The sequence below is a fragment of the Vidua chalybeata genome, chromosome 17 (genome assembly GCF_026979565.1).
Source record: "Vidua chalybeata isolate OUT-0048 chromosome 17, bVidCha1 merged haplotype, whole genome shotgun sequence".
Lineage (NCBI taxonomy): Eukaryota > Metazoa > Chordata > Aves > Passeriformes > Viduidae > Vidua > Vidua chalybeata.
The window spans coordinates 8,772,962-8,800,473 of record NC_071546.1 but is presented as its reverse complement, the minus strand read 5'-3'; the positions used below and the strand labels follow the sequence as shown (position 1 = coordinate 8,800,473).

Genomic DNA, 27,512 nt, shown 5'->3' with positions numbered 1-27,512 from the left:
ATCAGTTCTGCGTGTGCTGATCCCAAAATTCATCCTGCACAGCTGCATTACTTCAAGGTTTGGAACACCAAACTACAAGAACACATCATCTGGGCAGGTTTGAGAGAGCACATTCTGAGGAGTTCATCTGAAACTATGCACCTGCACCATATTGTTAAGCATTTTTTTCTGCTGTTTTAGTGTACTGACCTCCAATTATGGAAATAAGCACTCACCTACAAAGTATTCTAATCACAGTATAATGCAAAGCCACGTTAAGAAGGCTAAAAAGTCTTCACTGAATTTATTGATACAGAAACACTTATTAATAAAGTTTAAATTGCATAACACTTCTGCATGCCTCAGGCCAACTGAACTCTAGTTTCTATACAGAGATTTTTCAGCTCACACACTCATGACTAAAGCAGCTTGAAGTTCAGTTCTCTTTGCAAATTTGCTGCAGGATCGAAACCTAAAAGGAGTCACATACAAAAAAAAAAGTGACAACTACTGAGAACACAAAAGGAAACAAAGCAGGTACAATTCCTGGACAGCTCACAGATCCATACAAACCCAGCTCTGCCTAAATCCCTCTGCTAGAAATGCCTACAAAACTACAGTGCAAGTGCTTGTGCACAGGGAAAATGTGTTTGCAGTTCCCCTTTATTTACAGGCTATAAGCAATACTATTTCACAGCTATATTATACATAAAATGTCTACTATTTGTTTAGATCTGTGGGAGTTTTTTGGACAAGGGTACAATCTGTCAACCTAGAACATAGATTTCCTATATATATACATATATATTTATTTATTCAACCTTATCCAGGAAAAAAATAGCAGTATTTATGAATCTTATAGAAAGCTACAAAAATCTAGCAAATGTAATAAAAAAGGCAAATCTGGTGAAAAATCTGATAAAATACCTTTTACAACTGGGGCTGGGATGGGGATAAAAACCAAACAAGGGATAAATGAAAGATAATCCTCCCTCAACTGGTCAGTTTTAACAGAATCTCTGCAAGGCTTACTAACAGGAACCTGAAGTTTAGTGTCATTTTTAAAGGGACTTCTTTAGAAGTGTTATGATTAAACTGAAGAATGACCTGGTAGCCAAAAGCAGGAGGCACCCTGGACTATGGAGGGGCGTGGAAATTGTGCCACAATCCAGAAAGGCACATGCCTGGCATGACACCCATTAAACAGACTTTTCCAACAAATAAGAGGACACAGCCTGTAGGGAAGCACTGAGAATAATTACACACAGATTCTATTAACCCTCTATTTACCACCATATTCAGGACTTGCATTTGTAGAAAAAAAATCATGGGAGTTGCCAGAATCCAACGATGGGGACATGCATCTTTACAGGAAACATCAGCTCAGTGACCATGGAACTGCCCCACTGCAAATAAAGAAATCAGAATCCAAGGGAGCAAGATAACTTGGGGTACCATTGAGACCAGAAGTGGAGACAGGAAACCAGAGGCAAAACCCAGCCTATGACTGTGTTACATGCCAGCAGCCACATGATACAGGATTATCAGACAATATTCCCAAAGAGACACAAAAATCCTGTTAAGCAAGGAAAAGTTCTCCACTTCAGGCTCAGACATACATGTTATTCATTTATTTTCAAAGCCACACAGAACTTTGAAACTATTTTTCATGAAGCAAGTTGTGCAACTCAGGACCATTTGGCAATACAGTCTTCACTCAATCCTCCTCAAAATATGAGGAGACAGCACACATTAAAAAAACAAAAGATATCAAAGTGATAACAACTTAAGTGCTTCTGATGGAGCAATGCCTTAACACAGTTTCATTACCTGCTGAAAGAGAGCTTTTCATTCCCCCCAGCTTTAGGACTATTTCACATCAACACAAACTCCAGGTTTTCCTTCCAGCCTTTACCAGTTCAGGTACATTTCCCAAACAGGCTGGACCAAGTAAACCTCTTCTAAATACAGTATTTTATTATCCACAGACATTGTGGACTCCCCATTCCTGGAACTGCCCAAGGCCAGGCTGGATGGGGCTGGGAGCAACTTGGCCTAGTGGAAGGTGCCCCTGTACATGGCAGGGGGTTGGAAAAAGATGGTCTTTAAGGTCCCTTCCAACCCAAACCATTCTGATCCTATGATTCCATGATTCCTATGATTCCATGGCATCCCCCTCCATCACCATGACAGAGAGTTTTGGAAATAAAAATTACAGCTCACATCCACAGAACTGCAGAGTGACAAGTCCTTCCATAAGAACCTGTTAAAATTTCCACTTCATTGCTGCAGGAATAAAATCACCTACCAAGCTGAGCAGCTCCATTCCACTCTGGAGCACTTGTGAACAAGTTGTATTCTGGCCACCTTGCCACAGCAGGGGCACACACACAGGAACACCTGAGAACTGCATCGGTTTGGCTCTCTAGGCTGCTCTCAGGTTCTGCAGACCCCCCACAAAACTCTGTTTGGCTGATTTATTGCTCAGGCTGGTGCTCTGCACCTCACTCTGCTCAGCCCAGACGATCTGGGTTATCTCACATGACAGCAAAACCCACAGATACTGCTTTCAGCTTGCACAAACTCACTGCTCTGCAGCTTTTCTTTACCATTTTCCCCACTCAGAATTTCTCTGTAAACATTTTCAGAGACAGCAGCCCCAACCCTGGCTACCCTTGCATCCTGTCAAAGTTAAACAGCTTTTGCAATTCCTCACTTGCCTCCATTGCTTTAAAAGAACCACAAAAATCTAACAACTCGTCCTCTGGAACAGGGGTTTTCCCTTAAAAAAAAACAGTATTTTGTAAAATACTCTTTACTGAAAAATTATATATAATTTACAAGCAAAGCAGATCAACCAAAGGGGAGCTGATGCCTTCCTTCTCATTCAAAACCTGGATGCCACAAGGGTAATTCCAAAAATTCTTTCCTGTCTGTAAAGTTGTGCTTTTCAGATTACTGGAAGAAACATGATTTGCCAGGTTAGGTTTTAACTAATAATCTTCACCCTCCATTATACACACACCATGGCAAATACATGGCAGGTTTACTGGGAGAGAGCACAGACAGGAAAGGTCTTTGGGGAACTGCTCAAGAGTTTTTCCCAACTGATATTCAGTAGAGCAGCCATGAGATTTTTAGGAATATCTCCTGCAGTTGGTTTCAAGGGAATTAAATCCTCCTTTCCATAAGCAGCTGAGCACTTCACCAACTTGCTTCCTAAGGAATCCCTGCTGTAGAATAAAACTAGAGCACACAACTGAGAAGAAAGAAGGAACTCAAAGAAGCTATAATGTCAAAGTTTACAGCAGCCACATTCCCCAGCCAGCCTACTGCCTCGGGTGTCACATTCGCAGGCAAGCAAGTGGGACACGTTTGTCAAGCCCTAAGGAATACTTTATTCTCTGCCTACCTCCCACTTTCTAAAAGAAGAAAATCTACTTTTCCCTGTAATAAAGCAAGTAATACTTCAAGGGATCGGGCAATGGCAGGCTCAAGACCTTTTCTCTCAAAAAGTTTACGGGAGGGTCTGGCTTTAGTTCAGAGGGTTTGGTTTCCTCCTCCTCCTCCGGCCTCTCCTCGTCCATGTCCTCGCTGTTGTTGTTGTCGTCCGAGGGGCTGGAGATGCGGCTGGCGAACACCTCCTTGTCCAGGAACACGATGGTCTCCATGCGCCGGCGCCGCACGCGCCTCCGTTTGAACCTGGGCGGGTTCTTCAGCCCGTTCCCAGCTCTGCTCATGGCCTCCTGATGGATGATTTTCTTGATGGTGCCTCTGATGGCGATGCGAGCCAGGTCCTGCAGGCTGCGAACGGCCACGGGGGCTGCAAGCAAACGCAACCTGTGAGCAGAGATGGAGGAACTTCCCCCAGAAGTACTCCCAGGAAAAGTTCTGTTTGCTCAGATTAAATCAGGCCATTTGAATTCCCTGCTGGGATTACACAAACAGCTCTATTCAGCTCCTGTCAACTTGGATAAACTGTGTTGCAACTTTCCAAACGAAATTTAATTGTGCGTTTCTCTCATTAAAAAGTTTCCTGCCTTGATTTCAAGTTCTCAATTATTCTAAGATGCACATCTTAAAGACTGTATGAATGCAGACATAGTGATGGGAGCTGTGATTGTTTCATGCCTTAGAATCAGGTATTTTCCTGTGGTAGATAACTAGACCTGAAGTCTGTTGAATTCTTCCATAAAATTATCTTTCTATTGTACAGCTCCTTCAGCTTTGCCAAGCTCTGCACTTATAAAACACAAGTACTATTTATGCTCTTCAAAAACTGCTTCAGACCTAGTGGGTGAAGACAGGCTGGAAACCATTTTGTAAAAGTAATTATAGCAACATTACAGTAAGTTACTGTATTAAAATGCCTCCCACATTAATGGCTTGGAAGACTATTCTGTCTTCTGCACTTATTTGCTGCCAGCCTAGAAATGCAGCTAAAAATTAAAAAATGTATAGATGCACACAGATTCATGAACTAAAATGAATTAAAACTGACACAAAAAGTCCCTGTCCTCTGCCAACAAGTGAGCTTTGCTGGGACCTGAATGAAAAAAGAAGAAAATAACTACATAGAATTTATGGGCAGCTCTCACTACAAAGTGAGAACATGCTGAAACATGCACTTATTTCTAGCATGCTGTGGACTGTTTCCTGAGCTCCTTTTTGTTGTGCAGACACCTTTCCAGGTTAAGACCAAAGCCTGACTAATCTCTTTATGAAAGTAACTCTGTCTTCATGTGCTCTTAAGAGGCCTCTTGACACTGAAGTCTTTATCTAAAGATTGGGGCCACTGATACGACCTGCATTTCAAACAGCTAACCAAGAACTGCACAGCTTGTATCCCTCAAGCATTCCAGGTTCAGGGTAATTCTGGATTACTGGGGGTGAGAGTCTTTGAGTAGATACAACATTTGTTCACAGGCAGTGCTTGTTTATTTTCCTCTCCTTGTGGCACAGTGCCTGAGAACCATGACAGGATTCAGTCATTCAGGACTGCAACAGAATGTTCAAAAACAAGGATAAAACACCCTGCAAAGTTCAGGTACAACTTCACAAGGAATAATTTCTGTTTAGAATGATGGCCCAGTGGAAGGTGTCCCTGCCCACAGCAGTAGTATTGGAATTAGATGATCTTTAAGGTCCCTAACAACCCAGGTCATTCTGTGAGTCTGTGATTTAGAATCTATTTCATTCAACTCCAATGCTTGCACAAGACAAACAACTGTTCTAAAAAATGAGGGACTTGGAGTAGTTTTCCTTGAAAGGATTCCCAGGGATGTTACAGCTCACAGCCAAGCAGAAGGAATTCCCCCAAGCTCAGGAATATCTGTACTCACGCAAGTGAACGAGCCTTGATTTTCCTGAATCTGTGTGGTTTGGCTGAATCAAAGGAGCAAAGGAAACAGCAAGAATCTTCTTGGTCTCCCAGGCAGAAGGACCAGTCCGAGTTATCTTAGTCAACTGAAGCAAAACATGGAGATTATTGTCCATTATGGGAACTACAGTGAGATTTTTGAACAAAAAAAATGAACAAATGACTTTTCTGTCTGGACAAGTTGAGTACTGGAAGCTGCAACAGTAAAAGTTGATGAGAAAAAACGTTGGTTTTTAAAAAAAATATTGGGAAGTCCTTGCAGGACTAGTTCCAAGTAACTTCATCTATTGCAACAGAGCATGGGCACTGGTAATTTGGGTCACTCTGCTTGCCCAGATCTTCCTCCAGGCTGGACCAGAGCAGCTGTGTCTGACCTCTGGGAAAACTCCTGAGTCACCACGAGCACTCGCTCCTGAAAAGGTCACAGATCAAATCTCCTACCCCAGCCCATTGCACAGCCTCTTACTGGGAAGAAACCCTGCACCCTGCTCCTCTCACGTTCCCTGACAGTGGTAGAAGGTCAGGCACTTAACCCACTTTTTACTAAAAGAATCCACAGACACTTATAAATAGAAACATCCTGCACACTCTTTCAAGAGCCAGTCAGGGTGCAAAAAGTTGTGCTTTGCCATTAAGCACAACACTAAATTATATAACCAAACAAAACTTTTCTCATATTTTCTGCAGTGTGGAAGAAAATTGCAATTAACAACAGATTGTAATATATGGAAGACTGCAAAACTACAAATATCTTAAATATTAGGAATGTGCAGAGTTCAGTTTTCAGTCATAGTGAAAACCAGTGCACTTAATTCTTTCTTCAGCCTGATACAACAGCAAGATAAAGGAACAGCTACTGACTAAACCAAGATCAGAATTAAGAATAACTGAAATATGAGTAAAAAGGCACTCAACCTTCTCTTCTAGAGGCATGACAAGAATTCCCCCAACTTTCAACAGGTTCTTCATGTAGTCCTCGTGCTCCTTCTGGACTCCAGCACCACAGTAAACACGGTCATACTGAGTGCAGTCTGGAGAAATCTCTAAACAATTGCCAATGACAAAGGATGGCTCACAAAATTCAAACCTGAAAGTGAAAAAGACTTGTATTAGACAAAAATACAACAATTTATCAAAATAAATTATTCTCACAATTGTGAAAAAATTGAACTATGGAAAACACTTGAAAAAAATCCCACAGTTTTACAGGATTTCTCCTCCAAAGCCCATCTATTCTAGACATTATTGTAACAGACTACAGCTAGAAGTCTCAAAACCACGGGAAAATGAGGTCAGAATTCATGGATTAAAATCTCCAAAGGATAAGGATGCATGATTTCATACTTGAGCTGCAGGTAACTCTTCAGAACAAGCTATTTTTAGTCACCTGATGCTGACCCAGTTATAAAATGTAAATACAAATACTAGACCTGTGCTTGCAAATGTCAGAGTCATTTAAGGACTGCACCTGGGTTTATTTTTGCATTTTCAAAAGCTTTAAAGTGGTTTCCAGATGTGGGGAATTACCACCTGATGATACAGAAGTAAGCTGTGCTGAAGCCAATGGAAGTTTTCCCATCAGCTTCAAAAGAACTGTGATTTCACCCTTCATAAAAAAGACTTTTTGCCTACAGTATTTCTGACTTGGTTTAAAAGAAAAATTTCTCTGATGCCTCTGTTTTTCTTACAAGCTCCAAAAGTCCCTAAGTTTTAAGCCCTATGTTTAAAGGCTGATTTTGGAAGGAGTTGTTCAACACATCCATTCTTTTACTGGTATCTTGAGTGGCAGCTCAACACAGCACCTATTTATTCCTAAATGCTTCCTGGAGCTTTCTGGGTTTGCAAAGAGGGCTAGACATTCAGAGCAGCCAGAGAACAGTTCCTGCACACACTGTTCCAGGAGCACAACCCAGCAGACATCACTCAGCAAAGCCAATTTTCCAGGCATGTTAATTTCTGAATTCAGCTTGCTTTTGCTCCATTGCTATATTTGTCTGGAGAGAGAAGAAAGTCTTCCTTAAAACATCTCTTCAAACAACAGCAACATGACTGAAAAAAAAAACCCTGTTGAGCACCAGAAACTTTCAGTCTTCTGCCAACATACAGAAAATGCAACCCCCTCCTCAGCAGCTTCCCAGGGCAGCAGGAACAGCAAAAGGCTGAGTAGCCTAAAATCCTGCATGCCATGATTTTAATTTTCTTCCTCCCAGGAGAGAAGGATATCAGGTATTCACAGATGCTTCGCTTCCCTGCTTGAACAAAGTATGAAACGGATCCAAAAATGTGACAGCCACAACTTTTATTGCTGAGGTTACTATTGGCAATGGTTATCTAGCTGGGAAGTTATTACTTGTGACAGCAGCAGAATGGAGGGTCTAAGGAAGAACATAAATCAAATCCCAGGCAGTTTTAGTACCAACTTAATCATCATAAAACTACCTTCATATTTTAAAATGCCATTTTCCCTTCTTCTCAGATAAAACACATTAGGCTGCCACAAAAACCAGCTCATAATCTCATCACCATGCAAGCTCTCAGATCACGAGCACAACCAAGTATTGTTACTTGCAAGTTTTTAAGCTGTTACTGCAAGTGCATTTAAAAATAAACAAACTTCCTCAGCTCCTTCTAAGCCCTGCGACATCAGCACTGCTATTAAAAACTCTGCAAACATTTCTGAGACTTCCCCATGACACACACAGGCTTCGAAGGTCACACATTGCAGCTCAGCAAGCCTAAGGAGCCTGAATCCTCAGATTACCCTGAATCCAGAGGGGCCACATGGGAGCAAGAACTTCCCTGAGTAAAGCCAAAAGCACCAAATTAATCCCAAGAGGCATTTTGCATTCTTACTTGTCAAAGCTGTCGCTTGTTTTAATGAAAAAGTCCAATTTCTGCTTTGCGTACTCGATCACGTCGGAGTGAAGCTCCACGCCGTGGTTAACCCCAAAAGGACCTGCAAGTGCAGAACACCAGGGGATGGCAACAGCAACAACACACAATCCAGCAGGATTAACACACTTTGGGTTCCTTCCTCCAGCAGATTGCTCCATGTGTGTCAGTCAGTGTTTGTGCTACAAATGGGATTTGCAGCTACAATGCAAATTGTAGCTCTTACTACTGCTCTTACTGCTACAATGGGATCTGCAACCCTATACCTGCAATTTCTGGCAGCAAATGAGCCTCTTGTGCACAGCTGATTCTGAATCATTTGCTCTTTTAACTATGCAGGAAACTTCTCTATAGGAGGGAAACACTGTGAAAGTGACCACCTGGAAAAAAATCCCAACGGTCTACAAGTTTTAGCACATCCATGTTATTTTTATGCTAAAAATCTCTGCAATTTATCAGGAACACTCATCATACACTGTACCTCAATTAACAGCAAAAACAAACTGGGAAATACAAAAGTTGTTCAGCACTCATGCTTTTTATTCAGAACTGACAGGGTAACTTCTGCAAAAAGAATATAAAAGCCCTGGAGTTATATATTGGAATTCTAAGTAATGTCAACAAACCTAGGAGAAAATCACAAATGGGAAATGAGACTTTACCCTGAGAATACACATCGCAGCAGTTAAAATTCTGGACATTCCCCCAAAATTTAAGTGAGTAGCCTATAGGCACTTGCTATCTATCCTAGCAACACAAGTCTGACTGAAAAAATGCAGGGAGAATTTAAATTGTCCAATTCCACTTGGGTAATTTGCTTTGTGCCACTGTAGACATGGTCACAAAATCAGTTCTGCTTCACTAAAGTGTTTTCCAGAGAATATTCCCATTTGTGTGTTGGGGACTTAAGAGGCAAAACTGGATCTCAAACATGCCTCAGTCCAGACAGGGCTGTGAACACAAACCAGGCACAGAGCACTCACAGCTTTTTGTGGACTTGCTCAGTCCCAGTTTCAACTCTGTGCTCCTGATCCTGACCTGGGGTCTTGCTTACGGGGACACAAACCCAGGTTTGTGTCCAGACCTGCAGGAATCCACTACAGCCACCTTTGGAAATACATTGCTGCCTGTTGTGATCTGCCACAGAAATCTGGATCCCATCCAGTTCCAGAGAAGGTTGTGAGAATCCTGATAAATTGCCAAGCTGGATTAATGCATTCTTTACTTTCCCAGCTACCTTTTCAGCTTCATTAGTGGAGGAATACCTCATCCCCAATTTCAAAACCTGTTTTTAAAGCTCTAACACAACCAGTTAATGTGACTGAAGAGGTATTTACCCAGGATGAGTCCAACCATGGAACTCAGATAACCAGTGCCACTGCCAAGGTTCAGAAATGACAGCCCTGGTTGCAGGTCCAAAGCTTCCATCACCTCTGAGTAAATGCATGGTGCTGAGAGATGAATATTTCCATGCTTCCATGCCAAATCCTTGTAGGCATTGTCTTTGAACTCTTCCAGGTAGTAATCTGCCCGATCAATGGCTCGGAATGCCTGTTCCACCAGCTCTGTCCTGATGTACTGGGCCTCCTTCAGGTTATCAATTAATTCATCGTTATCTTCTCCCGCACTCACCGCGCCTCCCATCTTCAGCCTCCTATAAACGCTGAAAGTGAGAGAACAGCAAAGCAAGGTGAGGTACAGAACATGCACTCCAACACTAAATTATGCTGCTGTACATGGAGTGCTTTGAGAGAGAACTTCACCTGCTCCAAGGGAAAAACCTCACCCCAGTGCTCCCGCTCCCCATCCCAACAATGGAAAACAAAACGCAGCAGATCTGGCATGCAGTACCTGACACCAGTGGGGGAAAAAAAAATCACAATAGGCAATTTCAGTGTGCGAGGCCTGTCTTCAAACCCTCCCACCATTTTACCAGCACATCAGCTTTTCCACTGAACCCTTTTATAGAAAGGATTATTCCAGCTCCTGCCCTTGGGGGTCATTTTTCACTGCAAGCCCAAACAACAGGGCAAGTTTGGGCTGTCTGTCAGAGCTCCTGTCACACAAACTTTCCACCTCTAACAGCACCAATGGCAACTGACAAGACTAAGACACAGGCAGAAAATCCAGAAAAATCTGAAATTGCATTTCCTTTGAACGTGCATCAGGACATCGACTGCACAGAGGTTCAAAAAACCCAACAAAACTCTGACCTGTCAACCTTGCTTACTTTGTTAAATGCACTTTAGCAAATGCACTTTCACACAGCTCATCTCCAGAGCCTGAGCCACCACCATTACTAAAGCACTTAATGACACAGACAGCAGCCCCAAAGAGAATTCCCACTGCAGCCTACAGGTTTTAGAGGAAAACGTACAGGGGAACAAATGCACTCAAAATTGACCTGGCTGCTTCTCCCCTTCTCATACATTAAGGAAAAAAAATCCTTTCCAGAAAGCACAACATAATTTAAGATGTGTTTGTTTACAATGCCTTTCCCTGCTCACAGTAATAACCATGAAGCAGCAGCTTTGGAGTTCATTCCTGGGATCAGAAGATCTGCCTACGGCGAAATTGTTGGAGTTTATTTGTTGCTTTCAGCCACAGCAAATTATAAACTTTCATTTTCTGAGGAAACAAAGCAAAGCTACAGGACTCCAAGGAGATTTCACAGTTGTTCAAATAACACACTGTTCTGATTACCTGTAGAGGCACACAAAACAGGATATACTTAGGCAAGGAACTCGAGCCACTTCTTAATCCATTCATGTCTCAAACACATCAATCCAGTTCAAGACCATTAATAAAACTTGAAATAAAACATCACCCCTCCCCTTTCCACAGTTACTCCTTCATTTTCTCTACAAAAAAATTTACTCTTTTTTATTACTTCACAGTGGGAACATATCAGGTTGAAGGTTCAGGTGGGTTAATGTACCAATTATTTTTCCTCTCCTCTTACATACACAAAACCTCACTGCATTTGCAACACAGGGCTGCCTGTATCTTTAGTCTTCTATTTAACATTCCACATTAAAATACTCTCTTCGCCAAGGGTCTTGATTCCCTTGACTTTCTTTTATATATTTTTGTTCTTAGGCTTCCTTCATTATTCCACTATTTTTGCTATTAAAAAAAAATTAAAATCTACAGTTTTAGATTCAAAGCACAAAGTTGTGCCTTTAACAGTGTTCCACTTTGCATCACCAACAGATTCCTGCTGATGTACGCAAGCCCCACTGGGACAACTGGTCTGACCTGGTTTCAGCTCAGCTCCATGGACAGCAAGGGCTCTTCCGTGTTCTACAGCACGGAAAACAACAAACACAGCTGGCTGAGACATTTCATAATGGGATCAGGAATACCCACACTGTGACAGGTGTCAGTCACTCCTGAAATCATCCCTGTCCCTGGACTTCATCTTACTTCCAGTAAAATGCATGTTCTATAGGCACAACTTAAAACTCTGACATTCAAACTCCTCTCTTCCACAGCCTCACTTAACTTGGTGGGAAATGGGAACCCACTAGGGCTTACTTTTATTAAACTTTTCAAAACAAAACCCTCTCCCTCCGCAGCAAACCCCGGGTGCAGTTTCCTCGCTTCTAATGCAAAACAGAGATTCCCCCAAACCTGAGCAGGGACAAAGTGCACAGGCAGAAATTCGGACCGCTGCCCAAAACAGAGACATCAAAGGCGGCTCTGCGTGTTGAAACATCCCCTCGTTGCCACCTCCCCCTCAGAGGAAAACAAACCCAACACGAACCCAGCGCCCAGCCCCACGCCTGGAGCACAACACCGGACCCCGCGGCTCCTGCCCAGGCGCACCAGCACCGCTCGGGCAGGGCTCAGAACAACGCTCGAGGCTCAGAAGTGCGGCTGCTCGCCCCCGGCAGGGCTCCGGGGCAGTCGCTGCCCTGACACAGCACCGGGAGGGGCAAAGGGAGGTTATTCCGCGCTTTCAGACAAAAGCGCTACCTCAACGGATGGCTCGGCTCCGTTCGGCTCGGCTCCGTTGGGTTCGTCCCGTTTCGGTTCGCCTCGGTTCGGTTCGGTGTCGCTCGGCTCCTCTCGGCACGGCTCGGCTCAGCCCAGGCCGGCGCGCTCGGGCTGTAAACACTGCCCAGCTGAGCTCCGAACGCGCCACTGCGCATGCGCGGAGCGCACCAGCGCCGCGGGCTGGTGGGGGGGGAAGGGAGCGCACCACTGCTCAGTCTGGGCCGTACCACCAGAGCCGGCGCGGGGGGCAGGACTGTACCACGGCTGGCTCCGTGAGGGCAGTGCCGAGGATGGAGCCGGCTGGAATTGGCTCCATCAGATCCTTGGAAAACTTCCAGCAGCTTCTGCCAAGAGCCGCCCCACTACCCAAACCCTGCCGTGCACACTCAGTGTAACGTACCAGGACCAGACACAGGCTGTGACTCTCGTTTTCCCCATCGCAAAGCTCCTGGGCGCATCTCCCCATCCCAGCGTGGATGCCTTTCCGCATTCCCAGACTCTCTGTCCTTCCCAAACTTCTTGTTCCTAGCACGAGGCTTCATGTCCACGCCTGCTCCTCCAGCTCACTGCCCAGTTGTCCCAGCTGTCCCAGCCCTGGTGGCCGGCGATGGCGCTGTGACAGCCTTGTCCCAGCTCCTGGTGGCATCGGGGCATCCCGGTGATGCCTCAGGTTTAGCTTTTATATTTTTCAGATTCTGTACTGCTCTGGTGTGCATTTCTGAACTTCATATTAGGGATAGTAAGCTCTCTTCACAGAGTAGGGAGAAAAAACAATTCTTTCTCTAGCTGGGCACCAAGGACAAATGATCCAAATCTCAGGCCCAAGAGCACAAACAACATGGGCTGGAGAGAGAAAAACAAGGATGGGACTGCATAACCTAAACCTATAATTGGACAATTAACTCCAATGTGCAAATGGAGCATAACTTTTAAAAGTGAGAGCCCCCATGGGCGGTCGTGCATTTTGTGACCATTTTGGTTCATCTTGGGTGCAGCCCTGGCTGGGCTCTTGGGCTGCCCAAGGTGGATCCATGGAGGAGATCCTTTTATTAAATCCCTGCTTTATTCTTTAGCTCCATCTAGTCTCTGTTCTAGGTGAGCCCTCACAAGGCATCCCGGGATGCGGGAGGGATGCAGGAGCGAGGGGCTGGGGACATGCCAGCGAGCTGCTGGCACAGACACAGGAGCCAAACCTCCTGAGTGAAGCCTGGCCAGCACCAGATGTTCTGGTATCATTAGTCAGGCCTGGGAAAAAATCATGGGAACTTAGGAAAAAAAAAAAAATGTGGTGGGAACTGGTTGATATTCTTCATTTTGAGCTGATGAACATCCAGATTTAGTCACATGCTCAGATTTTTTTTTTCCTCTGCAAGCGTAAGTGCCAGATGTAAATTTACTGAGGGATAAATAAGTGAGATGCAGATTCACCTGATTCCAGGGGCTTGAAGGAAACATGGAATATTGTGAAACTTCACAACATCTGACATGCCATTCATTTAGTGAGGGATCCCTGTGCCATAACTGAGTGTGAGGCCACAAATTTAAATTTTTCACACCTGTGGGAGCTCCTTCAGTGACCTGGGGAAAAGGTGTCTCCTGTCACCTAAGACTGTGAGAAATTATCCTCTAAAAGTGCATGTTTGCTTTCATGTGTAAGTGACCCACTCAGCACTGGCTGATGCTGCAGATGAAATCAAATTTTCTGGCCTGGCCTGGGATCTAGGACTTCACATGGCTGCAAAATGAGAAGGAATAACTGCAACAAGACAAGAGGCCTCTTAATTCAAGTTCTCTGCAGATGAATTGTGGAAAAAAAAAGCTGTCTTGGCAGACACAACAAGCCTGCAGCGGAAAAAAAATAAGAATTACCCTGGTAAATGAGATTCAAATAGGAGAAAGTGAATCAGCATCCGAGATTTATTTATGCTTTAAGGTGATTATCTCAGCTCCCTTCATTAACGTGATAACAGCAGACTCTGCAAACAGGCGCAGGGTAATACTGTAGATGTCTGCACTTTCATTTTGCAGAAGACAGCTGCCTGGGAGAATGGGATTACTCGTGGAGAGACAGCTCTGAAACTCCTCCTTGCTGATTCAACCGAAACAGGCCGTGGTGATTGCACTCTCCTCATCTTTCACACGGAGAATGCTCAGGGATAATGGCAACGCACTGGAAACTGCAGACGCAGGACACACAAACTCCTTGCACGTGTGATTCCATTCAGCATCTGCTCCCTTTGCTGCTGGAATCACTTGGAAAATAGCAGTTGGGTTTTCGTTTTTTGGTTGTTTATTTTCTTGTGTTTTTTTGTTTTGTTGGTTTTTTTTGGTGCAAAAATTGTTAAAATAAAAGCTGGGCTAAAAGAAAAAAAAAATATTGCAGTTGCTGTGCTGCCAGCAGAGAGCTCACAGGGGCAGAGGAGAGCACTGCATGTGCTTCCTTCTGGCAGCAACAAGTCCTCAGGAAGCCCAGTAAGAACTCGAGGGGTGTTTTAAGGATTCCCAAATACCCTGTCCCCTCCTGGGTGTATTCATGACTCCTAGGAGCCTTAAACTGCCAAGATCAGTGAGGCTTGCAGCTTCTGTTTCCAGCCAGAGAATTACAGGGATTAGCCAGAAGAAACACACAGGGAGGATGTCCCCGCAGGCCCCCAGCCAGGTAATAATTAGCATTGACTCCATGATTGCAGAAGACTGACCAATTGCTTTATTATTATAATCTTATACTGTATTATTCTATACTTATTAAGAAACTCAGTAACCCTTACAGCAAGTCCAATACAGCTTTGACCTAATTAGTCAATCAGTCCAAACACCACCCAGTGTCCAATTAAGAAATTACCCACTGCAGGTCCCCACCTCATTGCCTGCACCCCAAACCTGTCAGGAGCACAGCCCTGGGGAGGGAGCAGCTGAAAGGTCAGATCATCCCCAAGGGACAGGTTGTTTTCTGCACCTCTGACTCCTGCGCGTCTCTGCTGCACGTGGCCCAAATCTCTCGAGGCACGCCGTGCCCAGACAGCCACACTGTCACTGCTCCATGGGCTCATCCCCAGCTTCCCACTGGTTCTCCTCCCCTAGCAGCTTCTTCCCATCTCTTTTCTTTGAGAATGTAGCTGTGGCTGAAAACACCTCCATGGGTGTCAGAGCACAGGGCTCCAGCTCTGGGGGATACCAAAAATTGCCTGATAATATTGCAAAAATCCCCACATTTAAGAAAATAAAGCCGGTTGGGTGTTCCATCATTCCGCGGGTCTCCAGCTGCTGATTCTCTGTGTTTCTTCTTTTCCTGCTCTTTATCAAGTCCTTCCTCTCCTCCTTACAGCTCCCTGGGGCTTTGTGAGCCAGGAGTTCCAGTCAGCAATGGATCAGTGACTCTCTCCTGCCTACAAATGCCTGTGGGCAGCTGCCCCTGGCTTGGAGAGCCCCAGCACCCCTGGGAGTGGAAAAAGCGGAGCAGGATTAGGAAAGCAGGGGCTGGTGGCATTTCCATCACAGCCTTTCTGTCGCAGCCGTGCACCACAAGGTGTCCCCAGCAGTACAGGCATTGCCGCGGGGTTCGGAGGTGGCACCTCAGCATCCTCTCCCGGGCTGGGGCAGGGTCCCTCACAGGTACAAGTCCCTGCTCTCAGCAACCACCAATCTCAATCAGTCTCCATCCTTCATTACCTGAGGTAATTGCTGACAGCGAGCAATTTTCACAAGGCCAAGCTGAAGCCAAGATTTCCCTTGTCTTTATTTCCCCCTGTTTTACAGTTTCCAACTTCAATTTTTAAAAAACCAATTTCTTTAATAAATATTTTCAGAACAACAGTCAGCATGAATTAACTTCTGATCTCTTAATGATGCTGAGTTAAAATGAGATTATTTCATTTATTTGGAAGATCAAACAGCAGAAATGCATTTTAGCCCCCAAACCAGGGCCCAGCAGTCTGAGCTGACCTGCAGCCTGGCGATACAGATGGTTGGTTAAGTCAGCAGGGTAATTAATGAGTGACAGGAGGACTCACATAAATTAAGAGCTGGGGGAGCATTAAATCATAGGGGTATATTTTCACCACATTTTTTTTCATTTTGAAAAATATGCTGTGTTGCCTTTTCTGTGGTCAGTTTGGCTCTGTACCACTTTCATATGCAAATATTCTATATATGCATATGCACACACGTGCATATATGCAAATACATGCAGCCATATGCATTTACACTATAATTAATATTAACACACTGACAGCAAATCGCTTGAGATCCTCTTGCTCATGCAAAGGATTTCTATATTTACATATATATGTGTGTGTGTGTGTGTGTGTGTCCTCTTGCTTCACTTCATCTCAGGGCTCTGTGAGTAATTGCTGAAGCAAGAGGAAGAGCATATGTCTTGATTTCCACTGGATTGCACCGCACATAACCAGTGCCACATGGAAAAAGGACTCCTAAAGCCCTGGATTCATCTCACTTAAGTGTGTCATCGAAGGAAGGCAGCCAGGAGATGCTGCAGCCTGGCTGAGAGTGGGAGGAGGTGTCACCAGACATCCCTGACAGTGGGGACATGGAGCAGAGAGGGGTTTTGTCTCTTTTTGGTACTGCCAGGAGCACCAGCGAGCCCAGCTCTCTGTCCTGTCCCTCTGCTGCCTTGTTGTGGCCCATCTGCCATGATTTAGGAGGCAGCTCCCAAATAAAAATCTCAGAAATCAAGCTTTTCATATTGATGGAGGAAGAAAACCATTCCGGGATCTTTCAAGTGATTCATGTATTAAATAAAATCAGTGGGTTTTATGGATTTATAAATAATAAAAATGCCATCAGATGGCAGCCATATCACACTTCCCTCCTTTGCCTTTGGCAATGCTACATATCCCACCTGCAGACTCACTGGTGGGGCTGAGCCAGCCACATTTGTCCTCTCAAAGACCACAGGGGCTCATCCATCGTGCTCAGAAGGCCCTTCCAAAACCTCCCTCCTCCAGCAATGGGAAAACATCTTCAGATTTCAAGTGGAAATTTATTCCTGGCCAAGATGAGCCTTATTTGATCTCCCACCTGTATTATCTTCTAACATAAATCTTTCCCCTTCCTCCCACCCTGAATGTATTTATGAAAAGTAATCATATCCTCTCTTAACCTTTGTTTTTCTAGGCTAAACAAGCCAAGCTCTTTTAATCTCCTCTCCTAAGATAGGATCTCAGTTCTGCTAATCACTCTGCCAGTCCTTCTCCACACCTGTTCAAGGATAAATTAATCTTTTCTTTTTCCAAAGAGAGATCCCAGAACTACACACAATATCCCACACAAGGTGGTACCAATACTGATATTTCTCTGTGTCTGCCAAATAAATAGTTTGTTGCATGAGACTTTCTGCAGAACAAATGGAAAATAGATGCAAATCCATAAATCAATAACCATAACACAACCTTAAACATAACAGAACCTTACTCATGGAGATCACTGTGTTACTTGGACTTGCATTCTGGTCCTTTGCATTTGTGGGTGCAGGTCCTTAACAGGCCTCAATCAGTGAGTTTCCATATTTCATTTACCCTGGATGAGCACCAGGACCTTGTATTAAAGGAGGCACTGAGGAAAGTCTTTTCTGTGTTTCCCTCAGCCTTTGCTGTGGCAAAACACCCTTTGAAATCACAGCTGACTGCAGAGATGCAAAGTCAAATGATGAAAAACATTTTGCATTCGTCTCTTCTCTTTTCAAAATGATTTTCCATTTTTACTCAGGGCTTAATTAAATTTCTGTGACCCAGGCAGGGAGTGCAGCCTTTCTTGATTAATGCTCTTTTAGGTGGCTCTGCTGATAAGAATTTAGCATCAACAATTGAGCTAACAAGCCCCAGTGAACAGTTTATAGCAGGAGACTAATTCTATTAACACTTTGCAATGTCAGGACTCCACTTTGAGCTAAGAGCTGAGAGGAGAGATGGGGGAGAGGGAGCAAATGTAAAATTTGGCAACTAAATCACCAAGATTCAGCTTCTTTGTGGGCAGAGCTCATCTAGAAACTATTTTAGCTGACAAAATCAGAATTTCACCTGTTATTTTTTTTTTTCCCTCCTGACTGATGTTCTGCACTTTTTTGGCTGGTTGTGATAAGGGCTGGGAATAAGGAGTGGAACTGACTGGCAGCATTGATAAGAGAAATGAAAGGATAATGCGATGACATGATACTGGAGTGGGGCCTCTGCAGTTAGCCATGCCTGTGCTGGATGTGTACTGCAGTGCAGGATGGTCAGGACAAAGATGCTTGTGCTGACAGTTTCAGATTAGTCTGTTGTGAAAGAAAAATTGAGGTGAATGCTCTGCAGAAACCTTTCCTTTACTTTTTGGGTGACAATAGAAGTATCTTGCAGGTCTGTTGTGATTCACAAGAATTTTCTCTTTCTCTTTCCTTCTCCTCCCTACCCTGCTAAAAGTACCCCTAGAATCTCACTCTGTTTGTGGTACAAAGTCTTGGCCAAGATATTGCAGTTGATCCATCCGTCCAGAGCTTCTCATCTCCAGCACCTGGACTCACAGGTTTGGACTTGTCTGTTTTGAGCTGCCCACAAACCTCATGCAAGAATCTCTTTTGTGGGAGCCTCAGAAGCCAGAGCATTATGTTACAGCTGTTGTTTCCCTTTCTCACCTGGACAGCACAATTGCTTTTCTCCACCCCTGGCCACCATCTCTCCTGTTGACCTTTCTTACTTCCTCAAGGCACCCACTCTGGATTCCCACTCATTGCTGCTTTGCCTGGGATCACTCCTGTGGCTCTGCAGCTCGCCAGGACTGGAGGAGGATTGGGGATACCCATGGACAGCGGGGTTCTTCCAAGGCTGGTGGCTGAGCTCTGTCCCAACAGGAGCCCCCCAGCAGCCTTCAGGACTCCCTGAGCTGTTTCCCCTGCCCTTCTCAGGAGCAGGGGTGGACACTAAGTGCTGCTGGCAAGTCAGCAGTCACAGGCCAGGCAGGGCTGGGTGGCTGCATCCCTGTGTTCACCCCTGCTGTGGTTGGTGTTCACAGGCTGAGGCCATTTTTAGTTTATTTATTTTACACAACAGCCTAACGATTCGACTCAATTATTTAGGGAATTTGATTACTTTTGTTGTCAGTGCAGTTATTGGGGAGGATTAGCAGTTTTTCAGCCCCTCACCAGCAGTGATGTCCCACATCACACACTGCTCCTGCTCAAACCCCACTCCCTCAGCTGTCACCCCTTTGCTATCCCTGGATGAAACCGATGACAAAACATGCTGAGGGCACACAGCCGCCCTCCCTCCCTCTCCCCCCATGACTTTTGCTACAGCATTGCTGCAAATTGTAGCTGTCAGCAGGGGAGCACACTCATCAGGGGACTCCAGCCATAATCACTGCAAAGCAGATGCGTGGATCTAAGTCCTGGATGCTCCCCAATATCAAATCACAGCAGGGACCCAACTAATACCCTTGTTCCCTCTCCTGAAAACGTGAAAACCCACTGATAAATCCTTGGTGAGGTAGGCTCAGACAGCACTCCTGACCTCTCAGGACAAGAGGCACCCAAAGCTTTGGTCCCCAAAGGCACCTGCACTGGCAGTGCTGCCAGGGCCGTGCTCGCTATGGGAGCCACATCATGAGCGTGGTCAAAGATCCCCCTGCCTTCGTCTCTACAGCTGTTGGAAGTGGCCTCGTGCACAAAGGGCAGTGTCCTCATTAAATCCCGCAGAGGGTTGCCATGTGGCCAGCAGAAATTTTGTTTTGTTTTATTTTGGGAAGCAGCACAGTAATATATTCACCACCTCCGAACGTAATGGGGTGACAGATGGGAGCTGGGCCCTGGCTTTCATGGGAAAGGCTCCACACAGCAGGGAAGCAGTAAGTTTCCCACCTAATCTTCTGCAACCTTCAGACTCCTAACAACTGTAAGAAGCAAAGCAATGGGTAGTAATTAAATAAATGACTTCATCCCCAAGTTGGTAATAAATATTTTATAGTTTTATCTCTCCACCCTGTAGACTGCTCTAGACAGACCAGACTGTTTATTAATCTAGCTTCTGGATTTATGTTATTTAATTGCTAAACAGCCTCAGCATGGTTAGGCTGGAATCTTAAATGTTGGAGCCTGAGTAGGAGTCCTTTAACAAATGGCAAAACCTGAGGAGCTTGATCTTGGACTTGGCTTATCAAAACAAACTTCCCCGCAGTGCTAAGGCCAGGTTAGCTCATGTTTGAGTCAAAACCATTCAACCATTGCCTCATGCTCAGGGTAGATGGACTTTGGGACTTGTTGTGAGTAAGGAAGAGGCAAGGAAAAGTTCTGGCACATCCTGGTTTCAATAAGGATGTGCTGGTGTTAACCTGCAGTGGGCAGGATGCTGCAAGGGCATCTTAGCATGGACAGGTCCTTCTGGGAAGCTCAGGCAGAGCGTGTGTCTTTGTTCTACCCCTTTGTGGCTCATGTTTCTTTGGGTCATCACAGATAGTCCCTGTCATTTAAACAAAAGAGCACTGCAGTCATGGATATGAAGGCAGGCTTTAGAGGTTCTTGTACTTCCTTGTTGACAGGGTCAAAAATGTCTTTAAAACACATACTGCCATTTCTACAACAGCTGCTGGTTATTCATCCCACTGAGGGATGGGGATGAAGGCAGCTGGAATAACAAGAGCTATTTGTCTGAAGAATGCATCATCCATGTGCTTTCCAAAGCCTCAGTCCCACGAGCCCTTCTGTACAAAGCAGGAGGTCGTTTCAGGATCTATCTTCTCATAAAAGTGTAGGAGAAGTGAGTGTGCTAACAAGTGCAGGCCAGAGCCTTTGAATCCAACCAAGCTGTGCTGGAACAATTTCCAGCTCAGGGCTGCTCTATTGGCTGCAGTGTCATCTCAAGCCCGTCCCATTGCTCCCCAGCCTCACATTGTCTTTCTGAGGCCCAGGACGGATGAATCTGATGCTAAATGGCATCTCTGAAGAGCAAAGTTGCTTTCTCTCCCCAGTAGCCTGGCGGGAACAAGCTAACCCCTTCCTGACCACCCAGCTGTGTGTTCTGCAGGACTCCTTGGTTGTGGGAGCAGGGTGAGGTGGTTCAAGCCTTCACTCAGAGGAGCTGTGGGGGCAAGGGGAACAAAAATCAGAAAAATGCACAAGACTGGGAAAGACTCCCCGTTTCTGCTTACAGCTGAAAGCCATGGCTGGAAAGCCTCTCTGGGAAAGATCAGGTCAATGCTGACAAGTGGAAGGTACCACTGGAGGAATGGGTCATTAGCAGCTTTCAACAATTAACAGCAGCATCAGTGAGGCCAAATGACTCTCGTTGGTCAATGGTTTATCAATGTGTTTACAGACAACCATATGCTGACGAGTATCTTTTCCCTGGCATCCTTGAAGCCAAAGGCCCCCTCTGCTCTGACATTCCACTCTTACCCTACATCCTGTTGGAGGAGGCTTAAGAGCTCTCCTAAGCACACCTATAAACTGACAGTGTACCATCTTAAACCAATTCAATTCCCTTCCCTGCGATAAAGGACGCCAGTTCCAAGAAGATAACATCTCCCAGTGATGGCTCCCCGAGCTGCAATTTAGCACAAATCTGAGTGCTCTATTATCCAGCTCAGCCAATTCGTTAAGGAAGGACAGGCAAGCACGTCTATTAGCTCGATCATCATAATCAAATATTGGCACAAGGAACTGCTCAGTGTTGCAAAGTCGAGCGAGACCCCCATAAAACAATTATGTGCCCTTCAGGAAAACAGCGTGCCAGCCGGTGAGGTGAACATGAGTCCGACTGCTTTTCCTCCTGTGAGAAAAAGGCAAAATCCCATCAACTCCAAGTTAAGTCCAGCAAAGCCTCAAATAGACTTTGTTCTTGGGGCTCCTGGGCAAGCTGGGCTCCATCTCCAGCAGTCCTCATGGCTGGGGCTGTTTATTCTCAGGGACCACTGGCTAAGGAATCCTAAGCCTGTCCTAAACTTCTGCTGGTTGTCCTGCACCAGGACACCTTGCAGACAGTAAATGAAGGCAGAAAAAACTTCCAGTGAACACCTATGGCCATGCACATTCTCAAGAAAAGGCTTTAGGAAATCTTTCTTCTACCCAAACTTTTCTCCACATTTTTCTGACTACAGTTCTTACCTTTTCAGCTCTGTTTTAATCTGCCCCTTCACTTTCATGCCTGTGATAGGGCCACCTCTTTCTGCTGAAACCCAGCAGTGCTTGTGCTTCCATGCAGGGACAGACAGAGAAGTTCAGTTCAGTTAACCAGACAATTGAATTTCTTGGTGATGAACCTGCCTGAAATTCCCATTTGATCCAATTCACACAGCTCCAAATGGCCTTAACATGATTTACATGATTTCACCTCTGCTACAGCAGAGCAAAACTGAATTTTGGCAATTTCAGAAATTATCCAACACAGAGATCAGTGAAAAATTCTCTTCATTGCCACAGCTTCAAAACATAAACTCTTACCAGAGAAAAGTCTCCATTGTTCCAAGAGGGCAATCTGTGAACGTCACAGTCAGATTGATGCAACTGAGCAAATCTTGTTGACAAAAATCGGGTTTTGAAGTTTTTTTGGAAATCCAGGAGGGAAAAGTGTCCATCTCTGTGTTGCATCCCAGGGCTGACATTTCCTGTACTGCTTCCAATGGCATCTCCTCTGTTCACACACCACCTGTGGAAGTACAAAACCACAAGATCTGAAATCCTGGAATGGTTTGGGTTGGAAGGGACCATAAGGATCACCTCATTCCAACCCCCTGCTATGGACAGGGGCACCTTCCACAGATGAGGTATCTCCAAGCCCTGTATAACCTGGCCTTGGACACATCCAGAGAAGCCACAGCTTCTCTGGGCAACCTGTGCCAGGGCCTCTCCACCCTTACAGGGAAGAATTCCTTCCCAATGTCCCATCTAACGCTGTCCTCAGTCAGTGTGAATCCAATCCCCCTTGTCTTGTCCCTCCACACCCTTGCCCCAAGTCCCTCCTTATCACTTTTGGGCAACCTTCAGACACTGGAAGAGGCTCTTCTTTTCTCTTCTCCAGGCTGTACACCCTGGCTCTCTCAGCCTGTCTCCATAGCAGAGGTGCTCCTGCACTCCTCGGGGTGCAGGGGGCAAGTCCTGCCCAGAGGAATTCTGCCTCCAGCCTTCCTGGGACTTACAATTCCCATCACAGCACCAGCGAGATTTTCAGCACCTGCTTGGCTGGATGGTGGCAGCTGCTTCTTCTCCAAAGCCTTCAGAGATACCAAATCTAAATTCCCCTGAAATCCCCCAGCTTAGGAGGTGGGGAGAGCCAGGTGGGCGGTGCACGGTCCCTGGCTAGAACTGCAGGGGAGCAGGGACACGCTGAGCACCCCCAAGCCACAGTGCAGGACAGGGGAAAAGCCCAGTGGGGACACATTGGCAACAGCTTGAAGAAAGACCATAGCAACTAAAGTCACAAACAGAACTGGGTTTTATTATGAAATAACCCTGCCAGTACATAAGGAAGTTCTGTCTGCAAAATACATTTCCTGAGGAAAGTAGATCACAGTATTCGTTTTTCACAGAATAACATGTAGCCTGCTATAACTTTCAATGTGACTCTTTATTATTTAAATATTAACAGTATTCCTTCACATAAACAAGTACTCAGTCGTCACATAACCAACACACAAACAACAAAATAAATATACAACAAGAGCACAGTTCATTTTTTTTCCCGACTTAAATATTAAATAAATAATAAATACAGAATTTTCATTTCCTGTTATCAGTGCCTGAAACAATATGAATGAAAAAAAAAAGAAAAACTGAAAAAGTCTCTCTTCCCCCCAGTGCCCCTGCCCCCACAAAAAAACAAACCAAAAAATTATCAAAATGTCTCAGTTATAAAATATCTTTAAAAAAATTCCCATCATTAAAAGAATAAATAACAAAATATATAAAAAATAACTTGGTTGCATCAAAATTACAAGTAGGAGTTGTAGATAGGGGTTTTTTATTTTTTTTCTCTTTTTTTTGGAATATCATTTTTTTACGGTCAAAAGTTTTAATTTTTAACTTTTTTTGCTTCTTTTATCTTCATTTCTATGGTGCAGTGTCCAGTTTAAAATAAGTATAAAATTAATAAATAAAAAAGTTAAATAAATAGCAAAAAGTTAACATAAGGTGTTGTAAATATAAATTACATACATCTTGCCAAAATTAAATAATTTACAGCATAATTAAACTAACTACTTTTTTTTTCTTCTCTTTCTTCCAATAAGTGCAATTTCTCTACTTTTAAATACTAACTTAATTGCAGTCACAATCAATTTGGACTCTATTTACATGTTAAGAACATTGTGTTTTTAACACCTCAAATTTTATACTTTTTTTTCCCTTTTTTTTTTTTTTTTTTTTTTTTGCATTTTTGCACTTGGAATGGGTTCTAAAATAAGTGAACTCCTGGAGTCTGATCCTGAAAACACTTAAGTATGGGAGCAAGCCCACCCAGGCCAACTGCCCTATGGAACTTAACACAGGGAACAACTCCAATCAAGCCACTCATGGCCTTCCAGGCCAGATTCAGTGGCCATGGTAGCCACTGGGACTTTCCACTGACTTCCCCAAATCGAGAATTATACCCTAAATATCTGCAGGATTTGGCTCGAAATGACACCACACTCTTGCCTTTTGTTGGGGTCAGCAAGATCCTCCGCAGCTCTGCCTGCCCCATGGCCAGGAGTGATGCAGGATATGGGATGTGGGATATGGGGAGCCCCCACGCTGGGGCCCCTCAGGGGGTTCTGCCCCACTGAAGCATTTGGAGAAGGAACTGAGCTCCAGATGGGAGCAAAGGTGGGGAGCAGCCCGTGGGGTGACAGCCGGCCCTGGCCATGGAGCAGAGCTGCAGAGCAGCGCCCCAAAGACATTCATAGAGTTGTTCTCTAAGTGCACAGAGGGCTGCATGTACCCAGCTGCTTACAACTGCTTCTTTGGAAGAATTCCCAGTACCTGCATCCTCTTTTATTTTTCCTTTTTTCCCTTTTTTTTGCTGCAGAATGGCGCTGGTGCTGTGATTTCACGCAAATCCTAGAACACCAAACCTAACCATCCTCATTGCCCTGTGGATACGTGTAAGAAATCAACTCCTGGTTCACGCTACGTAAGCACTTTTCTGGCCATCAATTAACATCTCTTTTTGTTGGTTTTTGCTTCTTTTTGATTTGATTTGTTTTGTTTTGTTCACCTCAATCTCAACCGTTCTCTGGCATTGATGTATGATCTCTGGACTGGCAGTACTGCGCCACTGTAGGGATGATCACAACAATGAAAAGAACCAGAACTGTCATCAAACAGATTTCCAAAAAATCATATACACCGGACCATGACATATTAAAGAAATTCTTCTGTTTGAAATATCTGAAATTGGCCTATTCATAATAGCTACTTTCATATTTAAGACAGACAAAGGAATACTGTAGTTGCAAACTCCAAAAGCTTCCCTGAGAACCTTTTTTCCATTGCGCTTTCCACTGGAGATCCAGAACTGCTCTTCAGATTTCTTTCCGAAAATAAAAATAAGCTACTTTATAATACTTCAGAGTTCCCATGCCCAGTGGATATCTGAACACTTCGGGGTTGGGAGGCCCAGCATAGGTTCAGATTTACAGGTAGCTTGCAGCTCCAGCACTTGTAGCAACATAGAATATAACTCATGTGTGAGTAGGTGATCTGGACATACGACCATAGACAACATGAGGGTTTAAGCCAGTCATACACTAGTCTTGGATCAGACAAGACCCTGTTCTTGTAACGTTTTAACCCTTGGATCTATTCTGCAAGAACAAGCAACTCATGGAAGATGCCTGCTCTTCACCTGCTACCAAGCCCCACAGCCTACTGGAGAATTTACCCTTCCATCCTCATCTACCTCGTGGTCAAGGTGGAAAAAAATCCCACTTTTCTCAAGAAGGTCCAAAGTTAAGTAAACGAGAACATTGAGTTTGATCAGTTCCATGTCTCAGAAATGGCCTCTTGGTTACATTTTGGTCCTTGTTTTTTTTCTTTTTTTTCATTCATTAAACAAGTTTTCTAACTTGTAAACCTGAATACTTGGAGGGGAAGTTCCATCTTACAGTCTGTTTGCTTGCTGCTCTCCATCCTCATGGCACTACACTTGGATGCCCTTGACAGCTTGCTTGATGCTCTCCAGCAGGTCCTTGTTCTCCGGGTTCTGGTAGCACTCCTGGTTGGTGTACATGTCTGTCAGTGTGTTCACATAGGCATCAAAGTTCTGCTCACTAATTGGATCCTGCAGCCAAAAAAAAAAAAATTTAAAAAAGTCAAATAAAAGCATTAGTAGAAGAGCAGGAAGAGGATGAGGGTCCTTGCAATAAATCATCTGCATATTTTAGTGCCCAGAGAAGTTGTAGATTCCTGAAAGTGCTCAAGACCAGGCTTGGAGAAACCTGGTCTAGGGGAAGGTGTCCTTGCCTATGACATGAGTTTTAAAGTCCCTTCTGACCCAAACCATTCCATGATTCTCTGTATGTACCGACAGCCAAAGGTCTCCATATCAAAGGCTTTTTGTGTGCAGTGCTGCATCTACAGGAATCTCATCATCGCCCTAATCCTGCTGGATCTTAACCGGGTCCTTAATTTTATGCACTGGCCTTGTGGAGCTATTAACAGCATCAGGTTAAGTGTGTTCAGGCAGCCTGACAGGCTGGAGGCTGAATTAAGGCATGGAAATGAAGGGCTGGAGGACAACAGGACTGCTGAAACATCACGGAGGGAACCAAAGGCAAAGTTGGGTCACCTTGGGCTCACAGCTGCCCAGCCCAGCTCTCTGCTGAAGTACAGCTTCTGCTTTTGAGGGGCATTGCAAGTACCTAACTTGGGCTTAATGGGGGGAAAAAAGAGAAGGGGAAGGAAGAAAAAGAACAGGAATAAAATGAGCATAAAAGTCTCATGGGCATCATTTAATTAGAGTTGCCTGAAACCTTGAAAAAATATTTGCTGAACAGTTTATTTGACCTTTATGTGTCAAATACTTTACAAAAAAGCTCTCAGCGAGTGGTTTTCTGCCAGTTAGGCAGCTGGGTGAATACTATCCAAAACTGCTCTGCTGGAGGATGGCTTCTCTCCAACCAGCCTGAATTTAAATACAAACCCCAATGAAAAGGATTCCCAAAAAAAAAAAAAAAAAAAAAAAAAAAAAAAAAGAAAAGAAAAAAAAAAAAGGAAGAAAAAATGAATCAAAAGCTCATTCCTCTGATCATTGCAATGGTCTTCATGAGTTGTAAGAGGACAGCTTTCTCAACAACACGAACC

At 44.4% G+C, this 27,512-nt stretch overlaps 2 protein-coding genes across 4 annotated transcripts in view; both read right to left on the bottom strand.

Annotated features, from left to right (window-relative positions):
- Window positions 1-254: 254 nt before the first annotated feature.
- PCMTD2 (protein-L-isoaspartate (D-aspartate) O-methyltransferase domain containing 2) lies at window positions 255-12,489 on the bottom strand. Of its 3 annotated transcripts, none has more exons than XM_053958560.1 (6): window positions 12,230-12,489; window positions 9,589-9,914; window positions 8,213-8,315; window positions 6,275-6,446; window positions 5,322-5,445; window positions 255-3,802 (listed from the first exon to the last, which is right to left on the bottom strand). In XM_053958560.1, exons 1-6 carry the CDS (start codon window positions 12,403-12,405, stop codon window positions 3,417-3,419), a joined length of 1,287 nt encoding a protein of 428 aa, XP_053814535.1. In that variant the 5' UTR covers window positions 12,406-12,489; the 3' UTR covers window positions 255-3,416. The 3 variants fall into 3 exon arrangements, with proteins under 3 accessions (XP_053814535.1, XP_053814536.1, XP_053814537.1); XM_053958561.1 differs by lacking the exon at window positions 12,230-12,489 and adding an exon at window positions 12,018-12,219; XM_053958562.1 differs by lacking the exon at window positions 12,230-12,489 and adding an exon at window positions 12,080-12,219.
- An 11,166-nt stretch (window positions 12,490-23,655) lies between these two features.
- Window positions 23,656-27,512, bottom strand: part of MYT1 (myelin transcription factor 1) — a 35,010-nt gene continuing 31,153 nt past the window's right edge. The window contains exon 21 of the mRNA XM_053958414.1: window positions 23,656-26,490. Coding sequence (XP_053814389.1) covers window positions 26,350-26,490 — 141 coding nt within the window. The 3' untranslated portion in view covers window positions 23,656-26,349. The remainder of the gene's footprint in view (window positions 26,491-27,512) is intronic.

What these genes read in the sequence shown, in the direction of transcription:
- PCMTD2 (XM_053958560.1), bottom strand. Translation starts at nt 12,405, where the DNA reads ATGCGCAGTGGCGCGTTCGGAGCTCAGCTGGGCAGTGTTTACAGCCCG. An exon ending in GAGCCGAGCCATCCGTTGAG is followed by an intron (nt 9,915 to 12,229) that starts GTAGCGCTTTTG and finishes TCTCACTTTCAG; the next exon opens with CGTTTATAGGAGGCTGAAGA. An exon ending in ACAAGCGACAGCTTTGACAA is followed by an intron (nt 6,447 to 8,212) that starts GTAAGAATGCAA and finishes TTTCACTTTCAG; the next exon opens with GTTTGAATTTTGTGAGCCAT.